The following is a 19,030-nucleotide window of genomic DNA, read 5'->3' on the forward strand; positions in this document are numbered from 1 at the left end:
AAAAGAAATATATACGGACAGACAGATTCTTGCTAGCTGTTTCAGAGATGTTTATTTCTCCAGCCGCATGGCCGGAGCTCTGCCGAGGAACTGTCCCAGTCACGGGACCAAGGGTCCTTCTGCCCGCGCAGGGAACACAAACCAACCAATGGGAACGAGGCTGAGCAGGGGCAGGGAAACCCCGTGTCTGTGCCCTCAGGGCCCCTCTCCCAGGGCTACACGGCAGGGGAGGGACCCCAACAAAGGACAGCATTTACAAACCCCATTAATTCTGAGAGCGCACTGAAAATATTTTATCTCAATTCAGGGAGACGAAGACCATATTGTGAGCCTGTGTTATGAGACTGTTTGTGGTGGCCATTCAGTCCTGCTTTTCTGTCCATCCAAGAACTGGTGTGAGAAGCTGGCAGACATCATTGCCAGGGAGTTCTACAGTTTGCAACAAGCTGAGAGTAAGAGAAAAGTAGTTAATAGAAGACTACAGTATGCACAGTGCCTTTAATGAAAATTAATTTTAGTGTGAATTATAAAAATACTTTCTCTCTCAAGGTTCTACAAAAAACTCAGCCCTTGCCCCAGTTGTTGTGGACAGAGAAGGGATTGATGAGGTTCTGGATCAGTTAAAGCGTTCAATCTCAGGCCTGGATTCTGTGCTCCAGCGTACTTTGCCATGGGGAGTGGCATTTCATCATGCAGGTATTCCTGAATATCTTGGTCTTGAATTCAATAATGGTTGAGTCATATGGGTTCTTTTTACTGCAGCTATCAGCAATTTACTGGTTGCTTTTTTAAGCCTTTTGTAGCTCATGCCTAAATAAGCTTTGAGAATCCCACAGGTAGAGGTAAACTTGAAATTATTTTTTTGTGGCCGAAGACTTTAATTTACAAATTGTTTTGCTAAATCTTCTCTCTGTTGTGTTGGATAACAGCAGCTTTTAGAATACAACTTAACTGGGGGTTTTTTTGTGAATTGCCTGAAAAATTAATTGATTTGCAGCTCAAGCATTTTCAAGTTGTTCCTAAAGCTGCCAGAGTATTTCAGAGCAATTTTCCTTAGCTTAATACTGAAATAAATGAGTAAATAGAGGAATTGTAACAATGAAAATAAAAATTAAAAGAGCATGTGTTGTGAACACTTCTGCTTAGATTTTTTGTTTCTTCTTAGGTAGGTAATAGTGTATGTCACCTGTTGATTCATTGAGAGAAAGGACTGCCTCGGAGAGACGACAGTAGCTATGGCATTGATCATGTAGGAGGAATAATTCCAAATGCTTATAGAATCTGTATTTCTTTCTCAAGAATAAAATTGTCCTGAAGCCCTGAAGGAAATGTAGAAAGATACATACTAGACCTGTAATGGGAATAATGAAGAAAGAGTCTAGGGTTAAGATAGCAGATGAGTAAATCCTAGTTCCCTACTGTTTTCTCATTTTTATTTTATTTCTTTATGTATTTACTTGCTGAGCTTGTAGATAAGCAGTAAGGAGTTCATCTTGCTACGCTGTGTACAAGCAACTTAGAAAAACTAGTTTATTACTGTCAATTGAATAACAGAAATTTAATGGTGAAATTTTGCTTCACTTACGGGTCAGAAAAAGTTGACGGAGGTAGTGCTGCAAGTCTAGTTCCTAGCACTGAATGGGGAATGTTCACTAAGTTCGTTTGTTCTTCCCTTGCTGGACAGCAGAATTGCTAGCTCTAAAATGCAGTCTCAGCATCACAAGGCTCACTAAAAGCCACGTGTCCTCAGGTCTGACTTTTGATGAGCGGGACATCATTGAGGGAGCCTTTCGGCAGGGCCTGATCCGAGTCCTGGCAGCGACCTCCACGCTCTCGTCGGGAGTGAACCTGCCCGTGCGCCGCGTCATTATCCGGACACCCACCTTCGGTGGCAGACTGCTGGACATCCTCACCTACAAGCAGATGGCTGGAAGGGCTGGCAGGAAAGGGGTAGACACAGAGGGTAAGCAGAGTCTTTATTAACATTCTGTAAGAGCGGTGTTAACCTGATTAAATCCAGGACAGTACTTCGCAATTACTGACTAATCATGATGAATTCCTTTGGTATTCTGTATGATTAGGTTAATCAAGATGAATTTGTTTGGTATTAATTTGTTTGGTATTAATGGAGTAAAAGTTGTAATTCCCGGGGGATTGCTTTCACTGCCTGAGACTGACTTCGGTATTTACATGTCAGTTACTTCAGGAACAGGCTATTTTCTCCTTTGAATTCTTGTTAGCTTCTAAGGCTGTGTTGTTCATTTGCCTTAATTCTGTGATCCATGGGCAGTTGACTAAAGTGTTTACAGCTTCAGTGAGAAAATTTGCAGTAAACTCTCCCTGGACAAGCCTAAAAATGTAAAAAATGTGTTTAAAGTCTGCAATCCTAATTTGACAAACTTCTGTTGTTGGAAGTTGTGATTTAGCTTTATTAAACTTCTGCCAAACTTAACCATCAATTTTATGCATCCTGAAAGTAGTAATGAGACAGAGACAGGGAAATAGGAGCAGTAGTTCACAGATAATATGGCACCTTCTTGCATACAGTGGCACTGACTGATGTTCAACAAAGTAATCTTGCCTGTTACTTGAATTTGCAATGGCAATTTATCTTTGTGGATGATGTTTGCAAAAAGCCACATTATACAAGTATAAACACAGTAGAAAATAAGAAGTTCAACAGATGCAGGAAGTGGGTTTGCCCTCCTGATTGTTTGATTGGTGCTTGCTGGAGCCCTATGTAAGCAGACTGTTCTTACATTTAGCTTTCTATTTTTGCCTGAGTAGCATAGCAACAGAGCATTTTGCGACCTATATCTCTGTGAGCTCTCCCTATGTGTTCAAGAAAAGGGCAGCTGCGTGCTGGATTTTGAAATTTTCCAGACTTTGTCATTTGACTGTAGCTGGCAGGTGTAAAATTACATTATTCCTTGAAGTTTCTTCTTTTTCTCCTTCAAGTTACAATAATTAGTACCCTTTTTGACAGTTCTGCTGTGACTGTGTTGTGCACAGTAAGCAGTTGATTTTATGCTGATGAGCTTCATGAATGTACCGTTTTTTTCCGCTTCATGGAGTCTTTTGGATGAGAACATAAAGCTATGTTGCCAGCTGCTACTCTTTCACAGAGTAGGGAGACTGGAGGACAGCAACTTCAGCTGGAAAAAATGCTTTATGTGGATATGAAATTTAGCTGACAGACAGAAGATAAATGCTGTCGGGTTGAATTCCTTCTCCTCTCCCAATATTGTAGTTTTGGATTGTCTTACATTTTGATTTCTTAATTTCTTTTCCTTGATTTGACAGAAATTTTAAAATATCATTTTAGAGAGTGAAATTTGTTTATTTTTGCATTTGTCAAAACTGCCATTTTCCCAAGGAGGTATAGGTAAAGCTGAACAAAACCTAGAATTTAATAGGGCCTTTGTTGGTTTTAATGGAGTTTTATGCCTAGATATCCAGAGTCTTCTGGTGTTTGTCTGGTCTGATGTTAACCTAGACTTCCCCTAGCATCTGAAATGTTCAATAATGGATATTGGAACTGCTCAGTTCCTTTTTTTTTAATTTACTGTTTACTAGATTGCAGTTATTATCTTTAAATTCTCAGTGGCACCTTGGGAAAGCAGATCGCACAAGTCTTGTAAAACTGTCAGATAATGTAGAGCTAAGTGGATACCCATCTTCAGTTAGATTTTCTTTTAGATAGATCACTCTGAAGGAGTCAAAGGGAAGTTTTCAGAGGAAATTGTAGGTCGCATCAGAACCCAAATACAAAATGAATATATGTTCTTTATTGCTAAAGTAAAAATAAGCTTTTCTTTCACAAAACAATACTTTGCAGGCAGTTTATCTCGCATACTCCCCAGTTCTGTCCAAAGTACATGGTCAACAGATATCAAAATTTTCACCTGGCAGGATAAAAAAAATCCAAGACACATCCTCTGAGCATCATTTCATCCTGTAATTAATTTAAGTAACTGTGTTTAAGCTGTATTTTGGTACTTGCCTATACTGCATTTATTTATTCTGTTCATTACATTTAAGTGCAGTTGTGTTTTCATTACCTCTGGATTTGCTAATTACTGTAGCATTTCCACAGCTACAGTTCTATCATAAGTTATCAATCCTAGGATCTTACTAAGATACCCACTACCAGAATTACCTTGTGTTCAGACTAAGTGCATTTAAATCTTAACAAGTTATCATAAATCTATCATGATATTTACTGGACAGCTAATCCAAAACTAATGCTCTCTTCTTAGTCAAAGGCAAATGTGCCCTACCCATAATTCATTTATCCTATGCCAATTGGCAAAGCTTGCAACCAGCTAAGGTCTTCCAGTGATCTAGTTTCTCTCTATTAGCTTTGTGAAAAAATATCCTTTATGTCACTACTGCATTTTCCACAGCTAAGCTGTACTATGGTCTCATTAAGGAACTTACCCATTATTTTCATTTTTCTTTCATGGCTCTGGGATGTTTTTTGTCTCCCACAGAGTTTCAGTAGTTAGAGATTAACTTAAGGATGTTGGACAAAGAACTTTAAGGTAGGATACATTTAGATGTACTTTCAGTGGAAACCATGCAGGACACTTACGTGTATGTGTGTATATATGCATATATGAAGGTTCAGAGGATGCATAGTTATTTATATTAGTAATTTTGGATTTCTGAATTAGTTATTTCTGGAGTGAAAGCTGGTTGACTTAATATAAACTGTCAAAATGCTGTGCAGCTTTTATGTTTTCTTCTTTTGAGAATTTTTTCAGTTTATTAATGTAATGAAGAAGTAAAATTGATGCCGCTGTATATTATAGTTCCAGTCAGCTCCAGAACAAGAAGCAAGAGTGGTTCAGTAGCAAAGCAAATGCACAGAGAGGCTGTGGAATCTCCTTAGCTGACTTGGCAAGACTGACTAGCCTAATGTAACTCTGAAGCTTGCTCTGCCTTCAGTTCTGATGCACTATGCATCTGTGGAGTTCTTACATAGCAATTCATATGCATTGTTCAAGGTTGCACATTTTTTTCTATTCTTTTGTTACTCAGCTTTTTTTGAAAATACTTACAGTTTTCCATTCCAACAATATGTCCTTGATGAACTGTGTGCAGCTATTAGAGTGCTAAGATGCAGTACTAAGGTCATTGTTTCTGTATTTGTTTTGTTTTTCTTTTCTTCTCCAATAGGCGAGAGCATTTTAGTCTGCAAGCCCTCAGAAAGATCAAAAGGTGCTGCTCTGCTTCAGGGATCTCTCAAGCCTGTTTGCAGCTGTTTGCTTAGAAGAGAAGGGGAAGGTGTTGCTTCTAGCATGAAAAGAGCAATACTTGAGGTAGGGGACACTCAGAGAGGGATGAGAACTGTGCTTGCATGTTGCAGTGGGGATCCTGCAACACGCATATATCAAACCAGGAGTCCCGTGGAAAGGAAATATATATGGACAGACAGATTCTTGCTAGCTGTTTCAGAGATGTTTATTTCTCCAGCCGCATGGCCGGAGCTCTGCCCAGGAACTGTTCCAGTCATGGGACCAAGGGTCCTTCTGCCCGCGCAGGGAACACAAACCAACCAATGGGAACGAGGCTGAGCAGGGACAGGGTAGCCCCGTGTCTGTGCCCTCAGGGCCCCTCTCCCAGGGCTACACGGCAGGGGAGGGACCCCAACACCTCACCCGTTTTATTTTAATAAAAGGAGAATGAAAACAACTGGATAAACATAACAAGAACAGTTTCAAGACAAAACAAGCCACCCTCCTGAGTCTTTAAATGTCCAAACAGATTCTGTGGAACATCTTAGGGCTGACAGAAGGGAGACAGAATTCTCTGAGCATGCTTTGTGGGGAAACTGAGGCAGGAGAGGGTTTAACTTCTTCCCTCCCCCTTTTCATCCCCCACTCGGCATTGGAAAGGGATTTTTGGGGACACAATTGGCAAAAGCATGGTTTTGTGAGGGAAACCATGGATGAAAAAACGGATTGGGAATACACTGGGGGTAATAGGACATAGGGTAAAAGGGAAAGGTGGGATTAGGAAAGGGAAACTGTAGGGGGGGCTTACAATGGAGATACTGTCTAACATGACTACGATTTTTTGCATATATACTGCCTTTTACAGGAACACCATCAGGCCCAGTGACCTGCGATGCTTGTAACCCTTTTCTCCCTAGTACAATATTAAATTCCACCACCTCTCCATCTCCCAAGCTTGGGATGCATTTTTCAGGGTTATTCTTTTTAATAGCAGTTCTATGCACGAATATGTCTTGCTGGTTGTCACACCTTGTTATAAAACCATAATTTTGCTTAACATTATACCATTTTACTATCCCTAAGATCTTAGTTACTATGATTTTTTCCTTTTTCCGAGTGTCTGCTGTTTTCTGTCTCGCTGCGTCTTTGCTCTCTCCTTCGGTCGCTCCCGTGTTGGAATTGTCGGGGCTGCTGGTGCCTGCGCGCTCTTCCCGGGGTCGCGTTCGGGGCTGCGCGGGCCGGGCCGGGCCGTGCCGCTCAGTTCTCCGTGCGTCGCCTCCTCTGGTCGCAGCTTCGCTGCCGCTGTCGGGCGCTGTACCCACATCTCGGCCGGGCCCCCGAGCGATGACTCCCCCGCGCCCTGCTCCAGCGCGCGTCTCGGCTGGGCGCGGCTCCGTTCCACCGCCACCGCCGCCAGCCGCCGCCCGCGCGCCGCCTCTCTCGGTCGGGCATTCACGGGGCTCGCTCCACCACGCACTGTGCAGGACCGGGCGGGCACCGCCGGGTCCCGCCGCTCCCGCCGCGCCTCGCTCCGCCACCGACACTGCGGCTCGCGTGGCTCCGCCCGCGCGCGGGAACTGCCTCGCTGCTGCTCGCAGAGCGCTCGGTGCACGTGGCCTGGGCCGCACGGTCCCTGCGCCAGGCTTCCCTTCGCCAGGACACAGCTGACATTGCTCAACAGTCTCGGTAACTAAATAATATTCACGAAAATATTCTTCCATCGGCATATATTTTGACTCCAGTATTAACTGTGTCCAAACGGTTTTCCAAAAGCCCTTGGTAAGAATTAAATCCCAAGAAACATAGAAAAAGTTCTTAAACAACCATGCCAGGAAGTGTTTCAGTTCTTTTTGAGCTTGAATCAAGCTAAAATTTACAAATCGTTGTTCAAGAATCATTTTAAGTTTAAGATAAATGTCCATATGCGGCTCTGAGAGCCAAGAGTCTTCCCACGGTTCCTCCATAGTTTAGATACGGAATAGCAAAGCAAAACCAAGAAGAGGAATCCAAAGTTTCCAGGGTTTACTCACACAAATCAGTCGCTTAGGGATCGGGGATCGTTCTGCTCACAAATCTCCACCATTTGTTGCAGTGGGGATCCTGCAACACGCATATATCAAACCAGGAGTCCCGTGGAAAGGAAATATATACGGACAGACAGATTCTTGCTAGCTGTTTCAGAGAGATGTTTATTTCTCCAGCCGCACGGCCGGGGCTCTGCCCAGGAACTGTTCCAGTCACCGGACCCGAGGGTCCTTCTGCCCGCGCAGGGAACACAAACCAACCAATGGGAACGAGGCTGAGCAGGGGCAGGGAAACCCCGTGTCTGTGCCCTCAGGGCCCCTCTCCCAGGGCTACACGGCAGGGGAGGAGACCCCAACACTTGCACCCTTGTAGGATGATTTCTTCTGTGACACCACCAAATGTTTGCTGTGCGCTTCTTTTTCATGTGTTTCCTCAGTCATCTTTGGGTCTGCCAGCTTGCTTCAGTATTCAGCATTTTGTCTGGGATGTTTCTCTGCTTGATGCAGATTGGGATGTGAGCACACTCAAAGAAACTTTGCTTTTGCATTTAGATGCAGTCAAGAAGCAGGCAGAAGTAAGTGTAATTCTTAAACTTTAGGTGTGACCTGACATTCCTAGCTGGAGAATGCTTGTAAATTACTGATCCTAGAGGCTTTGTAGGCTGAACTGTGCCATAATGACATTTGTGGAACCTTGTAGGGCCTCTTATTTATCCCCTCAACTTACCTACCTCTTTTGTACAGGAATGACTGAAATTTTGTGAATACACTTTTGGCGAGCAAACAGGGATGGTACCCAATTTGCTCCCTCCTCTGTAGGGTTCCTGTAGGAGTAAAAAAGGGCCAAAAGGATTTTATTCCACATAGGTGAGCTTATGGCCTTTTCCAAAGCTGCATTTGGGCTTGAACTTAGATTAGATGCAGGACTCTTTAAATAGAATTTGCTTGCTATACTTTCACTGTCTTTTGAAAACTTTTGTGATACTTAGAACTTGGTTGTGCTTCCATAGATTTTGAATTTTTAGCAGACCAGTGGAATTTCTAAATGTATTTTTCTACATAAGAGCTGTCTATCTAAAAGAAGGGGTTCCTCCAAAGCAAAACCAAAATCCAAGGTGGAAAAAAACACTCTCAATCAGGAAAACAACAATGGGGTATATTCGTATTTCTTAAGAGAAACCTTCAGTATGCTGAATAGCCTTACAAGAACTCCACCTTCATGGTTTGCTTTTTATATTCAAAAAATTGCAGTTTGTGTTCTAACATATTTTAATATTTCACAGTGTTGGCTAAGAAATATTCATGGGACTAGTCTCAAATTTAAATTGGTGCTATGAGTATGTTCACTTTCAATATAAAATTTTGTAAATCATTCTTTCCTGTCGTTTAGTCCTCTTGCTTCTACCCAAGATGATTTCTTGCCAAGGAAAGTCTTGAAAAGTTGGCTGTTGCTTTGCCTCATATTCCCCTCTCTGGGAAAATGGTTCTTGAAAACTGAGATGATGGATCACTCTCTTTGATTCTCTGATCTCATGCTCCATCCTACTGCATCTCTGGCAATATGAACAGCCAGTTTTCTTCAACAGATCATCGTGGGGGGAGTAGCCAACACTCCAGAGGATGTGCAGACCTATGCCTCTTGCACTCTGCTTGCATCCAGCTTGAAAGAAAGCAAGTGGGAAAATGGGAAAGGGCAAGATAAAGCACAGGCTGGACCTATCGAGGCTTGTGTGGCATGGTTGCTGGAAAATGAATTCATTCAAGTTGTGGACTCTGGCAGTGATGTGAAAGGTAAAGTTGGTGTTCCTCCAGTTAGTTTTGATTTGCTAAGTTTTCTGCAACTGAGTAGATGTTCAACGTAAATGAATAGTAAGGACTTATGCATTTTTTTTTATTTTAGAGAATTGCATATGAAGAATTTTCTAGCTTTCTAGAAGGTATCTTTACACCTGCTTTAATGTGTTTTGCATGCACGTGTTCTTGGAAGGCACATCAGCTGCCCATCGCCTCTAAGACTGATGTGTCCTAGTCTACAAATTCCCAAAATATTTTTAAACGAAGCAAACTTGAACTACAGGATTGATGCCTGTTAACTGCAGACTATGAATTTTGTCTTTCTAAAGAAGAGAAAAAGGCTAGTTTAGATATAGGCAAGGCTAAACCTGTTATTGTTTCCATTCTTCTGTATTTAGAATGGGGACATACACTGTTTCTTATTGAAAAAGCAGTTGTGAGAAGTTAGAAATCTCTCAAATGCAGCACAGCCTGAAAATGATTATAAACTTGCACTTAAGTCTTTCTCTATGTAATACGTATTTTTTTTTTTAACAGCAAAGGTTTATCATCCAACACATCTTGGCTCAGCTACTCTTTCCTCTTCTCTTTCACCAACTGAAGCCATGGAAATCTTTGCTGACCTGCAGCGAGCTATGAAAAGCTTTGTTCTGGAGAATGATCTGCATATTGTCTATTTGGTAGGTTTCTTATTCTGCGTCTTGTATTTTCTACTGCCAAAACTAAGGGGAGACAGCACAATGCAGAGTTCTTGAAGGCTCCTTGAACATAGGTTTAGGTTTTTCTGTGTTTTGCTTAGCTTATTCTTCATGAAGAAAAGTTTCTAAATTGAATGTGCCTCAAAATTAGTGTGTTACCTTAGTGTCTATTGTGTAGGCAGGTGCTGCATGCCGTTTAAGCCCATTGTTGTCACTCTTGACTTCCTAAGATTTCAGAACTTCCTAAGTTTTGAACATAACATAATGGTAATTTTCCTGAGACACTTGAGGTTGATGAAACAAATTAATTTTTGTATGTGTGCTTGGGATCAGCAGGCTTAATTTCATATTACTCTTGGAGGCCCAGAAAAGTGTTGGGCATTTAGTGTCCATTTTGCTTCCAAAAAGCCTCAGAGCGCCACACTACTTTCTTTCTATGGGTGGGCCTTTGTTTGGTTCAGTTACCGTGAAGTTCATCCCTGATTCAGTTTACTTGCCTGGTGATGCTGCTAAAGGAAGGAGTGTGATAAATCTTATGAAGGAAAAGTGTCCTGGAGTGTGTCAAGATTTATGAGCACATACACTTGAAAAGCTAAGCACTGCTATTTAAGACCTTTGGAGAGGAAGCCATGAACCTGTGAAGATTAGTGAGGAAACCAGATGGAGTTGCACTGAACAACTTGGGATTCATGGCTGCCAGAGGCCCATCATGCAATCATCATCCGAAATCTGACAGTCAACTTTAGCCTTCTCTAAGTGTAAAGTGTATTCGCTTTACCAGGATGATAAATCAAAGGCAAAATTTGGGAATCTTGTCTGAAAAGAAAGTTCACTTCAAGAGTAATGTGCTTGCAATTACAAAGCTTGTTGAGCTGTGGGACAAGGGGAGGCAAGAGACTGAGGGTACCTGTCTCTGCTTGCTGTCTTCATTAACCCTGTTGTGGGCTAGCACTGATAGATTTTTTTGGATCTACTACTGTCCCATATGTACCCATATCTCTCTTTTCGAGGACCACATTATATTTCGTTCTACTTCTGCTAGGTAAAATGAACTTCTTTGTGTTATGCACCAGCAATTTTTTTCCCTGTTTGCATCTCTCAAACAGAAAAAAAAAAAAGGATGAAATTTGTTCCTGTTCTGGGGTAGAGGCAGTGATGGCATTATGTTTTTTATGCTGTACTTTTTAATTGCAGCAGCTTGTCTAAGGTTATTTTAAATCATACACTGTTGAACAAAATGTTCTTGAGATTCTCTTCTGTTAAGCTACTCTAAAACACTTTCTTGCAAGTCTGTTCATTTTCAAGGCCAAAGGTTTATTTCATTTTATTGCTTTTTTAGTTTTTTTAAGTATTGTTCTTCATGTGTTCCTTATGGCCTACAAGGAGTTTATCTGCTATAATGCTTTTTAATTCTTTTAAGCTTGAATCTTTTACTTGCACAAATATGAGCCCTCGTATTTTAGGGAAGTTGATTATAACAAGTAAGCATTTGCTAGATTAGGAAAATAGTTTTCTTTAAAGAAAAAAATCTAAACCACAACAAAGGCCCAATAAACAACAAAAGACAAACACCCATCTTAATAACTCTTGTTCTTCTCAGCAGATGAAGAGGCATGGATGATTTACAACCACATAGGCATCTAGTATTCTGTGCCATTTAACATGTGTGCCTAACAACTCTTAGGTCTTTCAAAATAATTAATCTTGTTTTATATTGATAAAGATATGAAGACGTTTTGTCTCCTCATAGAGAAACTAACTCTGTGCTGACTAAGCATTAACAGAATTGTTTTTCTGTCTAAAAAACATTTTAAAGAAAAAAAAGCTCTGGATGGCTTTTTGTTACTGTTAATAAAAGCTGAGATTTTTTTGTAGGTAAATTAAAGCTTCAGCAAGTTTTGGCAAAATCTGTGTCCTTCCTGCTTTATCAGATGCTGTGGCAGCGGTTAGCGTGGTTACTCGTGGTTTTAAGAGGTTGATAGATATCTGTAAATTATGTTAAAAAATACAATTTTGTTTTGTTAAAGGATTAGAAGATACATCTTAAAAATCATTTAGTGGCTTGGATTTAAAGAGTAATCTGACAAAGAGTCTGAATTGTTTAATCACTGGAGTACCCATATGAGTCAGATCTCATCGGTACAAATATTAAAGAAACTGGATTAGAAGAGCTTTTACTTTCTTTATGGTACATGCCTATGACTCAGTGCCTTTACGCAGGGCGTAGGATGCTCTAACCACATTCCCTAGGCTGTAGTTCTGTTTACCCAAAACTCTGTTAGTTCTGTTTGTTTCTCTTAAATAGTTTTTTTGCATCGTCTTATTTTCTTTAGGTCACCCCAGTGTATGAGGAGTGGACCACAATTGATTGGTACCAGTTCTTCTGCTTATGGGAGAAACTTCCTGCCTCAATGAAACGTGTGGCTGAGCTGGTGGGGATTGAAGAAGGCTTTCTAGCTCGCTCTGTAAGGGGCAAAATCACAGCTAAAACAGAGAAACAGCACAGACAAATGGCCATCCACAAAAGGTAGCCACAGAATGTGGGTGTGAATGTGCAGAGACTAGAGGCTGCAACATTTGTAATGCTCAGGCTCTGTGTCTGTTTTCAGGAACTGGCTCTTTTAGTGAGTGAACTCATAGGTGAGAGACCTGGACCTGGTCTGCTCTGGTCTGAGAACACTGGTGGCACAAGATGTTTGTGCTGATGTTTTTGGAAGCCATCGTGTCTGGCTTTTTTGTGTGCTATACTGTAGTACCATTCTGTCCTGTGCATCATGGTACATTTTGCCATGTACAGTAATGTGCCCCAGATGACAATTTTATTCAATTTATTCATGTACTTCTTCAACAGGTTTTTCACCAGCCTTGCCCTTCTGGATTTAATCAGTGAGGTTCCTTTACAAGATATGACCAAGAAATACGGCTGTAGTCGTGGTCAGCTTCAATCCTTGCAGCAATCTGCTGCCACTTATGCAGGTGAGTTGTCTGGGCAAAATACCCCAGGTATCTTAGGCTAGTCTGGTTTTTTTCCTTCCAGATTTGGGGCTAAGGTGTGGTCCTAACAGCAAACAGCCTTGTAAAACCACTTACGGATTTATAGCTTAACCTGTGGTTGGCCCTGCTATGGCTTCTGTGCCCAGAGTGTGCAGTGGGAAGGGAGCCAGCTGAGAGGAATCAAGCAGTGCTGCAGCATGGGAAGTCTGTGGAAATCAGCTGTGTACTGTGCAGGAATGTAGTTTGTTCAATACTAAGTATGGAAATTAGTGCAAGTCCATTGTAAAGCTTTGGTCTATCAGGAAAGAGTACCTTTCAGCATTGAGTAAGTTTGGAGCCTCTAAGATGGGACATGGCTTTCTTCTGAATGCAAAATTAATTGGCCAGAAAGTATAAGATTACAGTTTTCAAAACAGAGTGAGTGGCTTCTGGGTCATTTATCACCAGATCACAGGAGGTCAGACAGCTGCTACCTTTAACTTCCTTAAGAAGGCTGTGTGGGAGTTGAAGTAACAGCCCACCATGTGACCAAGATATTTTCTTTCTGTTGCCTAAATCCTTCATTACTCCATAAGTGAGTTTTCAGTTTTTAAGACAGTTTTAGCTCAACTTGCGAAACCCTCTGTGTGGGTTGCAGCATGAGTCAAAGCCCCAAAATGAAAAGGTCACGCCAACTGATGCAGAGTAGTTTAATTTAATTCTGGTAGTATAAATAACTCTTTTTTTTTTTTTAACTTTTTAGTATAAATAACTTTGTAGCAGTTTTGTAATTCTGTATTTCCAGTGTTAATAATTTTCACAGTAGTAATCTGGGAAGTAAAATGAACTATTGATATGACATATAGTTAAGAGATATGATAGAAGTTTTATTCTATAATCACTGTAAAAATAGTGAGGGATGCCATGTCTTTCAGTGGTTTTCATAATATGTGAGTAAGAAACTGTCTTTTCTCTGCTCTTCTCCTTCTCCCGTGCTCTGGGGAGTGCAGTTGTAACCTTTATCGTAGGATCTGCTATCCCCTATGACGCTCTCAGTAGCTGAAATTCTGCAGCCAAGGTCTGTTTTTATGGATGTCAGTGCTGGCTTTCCTCAAAGATCTGTGCCTTCCCTTAGTGACTCTCATCACCACTTTTTCTTTTGCCTTTTTTTCAGTATGATTATTTCATAAGACTCCTGTTCCGGGATATGCATGTGCTTCATACTTTCAGTATTAGCATCTTTTGAAAAAACAGTATCATTCAGAATTTCTACCTCACTGATTAACTAGTTAATTGCAGATTGTGTTCTGCAAGACTGGCTCCTACTCATAGTTGTAATAAACTTGAGTTAGTTCCTGTAAGTAATGGGAAGGTGAGAAATGTAAAGTGAGTGCTGATTCAGATTGGGGGGTGGGGAGTGAATCCAGCTTTGTAGAACTGGAGCTGGAGTTCCGACTTTAATGTAACTTTTGTGTTTCAGGAATGATAACAGTTTTCTGTAATCGACTGGGCTGGCACAACATGGAGCTGTTGCTCTCTCAGTTCCAGAGCCGCCTCACTTTTGGGGTTCACAGGGAGCTCTGTGACCTGGTCCGAGTGTCTCTGCTGAATGCGCAGCGTGCCAGGACACTTTACAGCGCTGGCTTTGTCACCGTGGCTGACCTTGCTAAAGCCAGTCCTGATGATGTGGCAGCTGCTCTGAAGAGCTCAGTACCGTTTAAAAGGTGAGAAATCAGTATGTCCAGAAGTCAAGTAAAGGAGTTTGTAAGGTGAAGGGTTACAGGATGAAACCTGTAATAAAATATGGCAACCTTTTGGTCTTTTTGGGACTTTTTGTCAAATGTTAGTTAGAAAGAACTTGCAGGTTTCTCTGACAGATCACGGTCATTCCATGATTATTTTGAAATGAATAGAAGCATTTTTATTTGCAGAATAAGTTTTTGAGACCTAATTTTTCTCCTTATTCCTCTTTTCAACGCACTATTTAGTTCTGGGTAAATTGTCAGTGCTTTCTGGGGAGTTTTTGCTTCCTCTAAAAGGCAGCTCCACCATATGTTCAAAGTAGTTGATGATTTATTACTGATTATCTTTTGAGATTCTCTTGTGATTTATATGTTAGTGCAATAACAAGCTTCCTTGATCAAGTACCTCTTGGACTGTGCCATGATACTTGTCTGGTTCATGCTCTTGAAGTTTCCTTTCTTTGGAAAACAGTGCATGAAGGATGACTCTATGAAGCCTGCATCTTGCCTTAGTAGGGCACTGGGACTTGTCTGGGGTATGTTTGAACACAGAAATCTGGCAATGCTTTTGGGGTATGCAGCCAGTAATATCTTTCATCGACATCTCTTCAGATTTAGGAAACTGAAATAGTTGCTTCCAATTAAGTTATTTCCACATCAAGTGCATTATATTTCAGGTAGAGTGCTTCTGTAAAGCAAGCTGTGAAGACAGTTGAAATGGGAGCAGAGCAGAATAGTGCCAGCTCCTTGTTTGTTATGTTCTGCACGAATGTTCACCTCTGTCTGTTGCCTTTCCCACAGCATTCGTAGGGCTGTGGATGAGGATGAAGAGTCAGCAGAGGAGCGTCGGGCCGTGCGCAGCATCTGGATGGCTGGAATGAAGGGCTTAACTGAAGGAGAAGCAGCTTCCGTCATTGTGGAGGAAGCCAGGAGACTTCTGCAGCAGGATTTGGCACTGATGGGAGTGCAGTGGAACCCAGAGTCTTTTCTCGAGACTGATACATCCTCTGTGATCAGCAGTGAGTCAGAACTGGAAGACAGACTGCACAGATCAGATGGAGAGGAGTCTGCTGAGTCTTCAAGGGTATTAAACAAAAAAGGGTGCAGAGTTCAACACTGTAATGGCCTTGGTTCTCGGATTGGAGACTTATCAAATATTAAAAAGGGATATAAAAGGCGACTGAGCAGTAGCACAGAAAGCTCTGTATTTGAGAGTGAAGTCCCAGGCAGGAAACAGGCTCGAGCAGAGGAAGGCAAGGGTGATCTTGTATACAGGGCTAGAAAACGGCCAAATGTCTGCAGAGGCAATGAAAACACAGAAGAAATTTCTCTGGTCAAAACCAAGATGGATTCCAGGACAGCAATCCCAGAGCACCTTACTGAACAAGGAAAAACACCAACATTGAGAACAGAGTCCTCAGCCTCTAGATTGATTAACAGCACAGATACACATTTAAACCAGACTAGGAACAAAAATACCGCTTCAAAACTGCAGGGGTCACTTGTTGAAGATTCAAATAAGCTTAGCACAGACATACAAAAGCTGCCTGTTTTCCACACTAGCATCTCTACAGATAATTTTGTTTCAAACCAAAATAATAAGGAATTTATGGAAACAGATTCTGTAACTCATAAAGCCTCAAATTCTGTACAGATGGGGGAAGTTAAGATTGGGAGGAAAGATAAAATGGAAGGATTATTTACAGCGCCTACCACCACAAATGAAGGCATGCCTAAGGGGAGAGCAGGTTTTCAGGCACCTGCTATGCTATCTATGGAGACACACAGTATTGTAGGAAGTAGAGGAACACCTGGTAGTGCTAGGACACAGAGAACTGACAATACTGATGGTGAGCAGAACAAAATGAATAAAACTCAAACAGATGTGAGCTGTGCTGAGGTGAGGATTGATAGGCATTTTTGCCCTGGTGAGGATAAAACCTGCAATATTCAGATTCAGAATGGTGGCAAAAATGGGAGTGAAAAGCCCAATGGAATATTGTTACAAGCTGGAACACTGGAGAAAGGCAGCAGTCATCCTAAGGACTTTCTGAAAGGGTCTTTAGTAAAATCCAGAGGTGTTTGCAATGCACATGATGTTCAGAATGATCCAGCTTCTCATCTGTTTTCTGACTCTAGAGACTTTGAAGACAGCTTCCAGTTGGATACTCAAACTGAGATGATAATAAAACAGGAGGGAGCAGCTGGAATCACAGGACAGCAGGGAATACAAGGTACAGAGCTGGCAGCAATACCACAGCAGGGAATACCAAAAAACCTAAGCAGTTCATGGACTGAGAATGATACTGATAAAAGGCTGGCTGCAACAGTTAGGAAACTGAGCTTCTCAAGTCTTATCACCACCAATAAAATTACAAAAAACACAACTCAGCACTGTAGTAATAAAGTTTTGGAGTCTGAAGGCCTTAATTTACAGCCTGTCGTGAAGAAAATAGAACCTGCACCTTGCCTTAAAGAAAGCGATTTCTCAGTCACTGACTCGCAGCTGCACAGTTTTCTACAAGATTACCAGACCCAAAATTCAGTGAAAGGGGAGAGTGTGTCTAAAGACCTGAATGAAGCAACCTCCCATTTAGGTAGGGAACACATTGTACAAGCAGAATGCCAGCCTGTCCCTGAAACAAGCCTAAATATGAGTGATAGCTTGCTGTTTGATGATAGCTTCAGTAATGTCAGTGACCTTTCAGCTGTTCACATCATGGAAGCTGACGGAAAGGACCCTGTGGCTTTGCTTCCTCCAGATGGTGTTTTGCAGAGTCTAAGGCCTGTTGAGAATAAATCTGATGTCAATGACAATCAGATGGAACATGAGAATCCTGTACAGTGTAACAGTGTGTCTCAAGCATCCTCGGATGTAATAGCAGAAGTTTTAGGCCGTGGAAACTCCCCGTCTTTTCTGAAAGACATTCCTTCTTCATTTCAAGGTCAGTCAGGATTAAGAAACCCAGTGATTTGTAACAATGACCCCAAACCAAAGGATTTAGTAGGAGATCAAGGTGAAAAGCTCCAGAGAAGCCACCAAGCTTTAGAGAAGAAACGCCATCCAGTAGTGTGGACTGACTGCTCGTTTGAACTAAGCCCAGGATTGCAGGATGTATTAGACAAATGGCCGAGCCTCTCAGGCATCGAACCAGTTTCAGCAAGTTCCAGTTTGAAAGGAGAGTTAGTTGCTCCTATTGTTAGTCAAGAGCCAGTTCCAGTTTTTGAATCTGACTGTTGTGAGCCAGAGCCTTTGCCCACTTGCCAGGATTTAAAAAGCTCTTTCAAGGTTAAAGAAAACAAAACTGAAAACTCAGATCTTCGGAAAACAGAGGGCATAACACTTCAGCTCAAGGGAAGCAACAGAACATCCTGTCCTGCACCAGATAGTAACAATGGGTTTATTCCTCCAACACCTCCCAAAGAGCTTTTTCCAAAAAGTTCTGTTTCTCTCCCTGTGAAATCTGCAAGAAAAGGACAAATCACCTGCAAGAATGAAGGGCAGATTGTTCAGGCACAGTGGAATAGTGAGGGCAATGCAAAGCAGCAGGTAAAAACATTCCAGGTCCATCTTGGGTGTCTAGACCCAATTGACACTGATGAGATAAAAGATGATTCCACTATAGACCAAGGCTTTTCACTGCAGCTCTCTCAGGATGTTTTTCCATTTGTTCCCTTAAGTGCTGAGAGTTTCACTATTGTTGATGTAGCAAGCAACAAAGCACTTTTCCAGACTTTTATTGCAGAATGGAAGGAGAAAAGCAGATTCTCCATCTCAGTGGCATGTGAAAGAACAAAGTGCCTTTTGTCTCCCAAATCAACGATTGGTGGCAAATTCAAAAAAGGTCAGTTCCCTGTTCCAGTGCATTATTCTGTGAACAGCATGTGGCATCTTCAGCTTAAAGCAGGCCTGGAGAAGGAAAGGATATGCAAAAAAGGAGAAAAATCACTGGTATTACAGAATCATGGAATGTTTGGGGTTGGAAGGGTCCTCTGGGGATTATCTAGTCCAAACCCCTGTTAAAGCTGGTTCACGTAGAGCAGGGTGCACAGGATTGCATGCAGGCAGATTTTGAATATCTCTAGGGAAGGAAATTCCACAACCTCTCTAGGCAATCTGTTCCAGTGTTCTGTCACCCTCAAAGTAAATAAAGTCTTCCTCCTGTTTAGATTAAACCACCCATAAAGCATCCCTTCCAAATTCTGGCCTTTTCTAGCAACCTCTTCAAGAGTTGATATAGAAATGTATTCCTTCCTTTCACTCTAAAAAGCATTTCACATTTATCTGTCAAAAATCTATTTTGATAGTTAAGAAATGCTATTATTGTTGTTATGGCAATGTGACAGCAAAGAATCTAACTGCTTAATCTTGTCATTTTAAAGGAAGGGCATGTTTATAAAGCAGCAGCAAACTGCAGCATATGAATACTTATGTGGGGGGAAAAAAAGAAGCAATATTGCAACAACCCAGAGATTGATCTGAATTTCACACATGCTTATATTGAACCAAGTTTACATTTTGAAAATATTTGAAAATATTTAACCTTGGTTCAGAGGCA

At 41.5% G+C, this 19,030-nt stretch overlaps 1 protein-coding gene across 1 annotated transcript in view; it reads left to right on the forward strand.

The window, feature by feature from the left end:
* POLQ (DNA polymerase theta) overlaps nucleotides 1–19,030 on the forward strand; it is a 56,896-nt gene that overhangs the window by 17,451 nt on the left and 20,415 nt on the right. The window contains exons 7-16 of the mRNA XM_048293885.1: nucleotides 308–452; nucleotides 550–696; nucleotides 1,751–1,963; nucleotides 5,182–5,324; nucleotides 8,851–9,055; nucleotides 9,596–9,738; nucleotides 12,090–12,283; nucleotides 12,608–12,732; nucleotides 14,210–14,453; nucleotides 15,273–18,316. Of these exons, the coding sequence (XP_048149842.1) occupies nucleotides 308–452; nucleotides 550–696; nucleotides 1,751–1,963; nucleotides 5,182–5,324; nucleotides 8,851–9,055; nucleotides 9,596–9,738; nucleotides 12,090–12,283; nucleotides 12,608–12,732; nucleotides 14,210–14,453; nucleotides 15,273–18,316 (4,603 nt within the window). The remainder of the gene's footprint in view (nucleotides 1–307; nucleotides 453–549; nucleotides 697–1,750; nucleotides 1,964–5,181; nucleotides 5,325–8,850; nucleotides 9,056–9,595; nucleotides 9,739–12,089; nucleotides 12,284–12,607; nucleotides 12,733–14,209; nucleotides 14,454–15,272; nucleotides 18,317–19,030) is intronic.

Source organism: Corvus hawaiiensis, chromosome 2 (assembly GCF_020740725.1).
Source record: "Corvus hawaiiensis isolate bCorHaw1 chromosome 2, bCorHaw1.pri.cur, whole genome shotgun sequence".
NCBI lineage: Eukaryota > Metazoa > Chordata > Aves > Passeriformes > Corvidae > Corvus > Corvus hawaiiensis.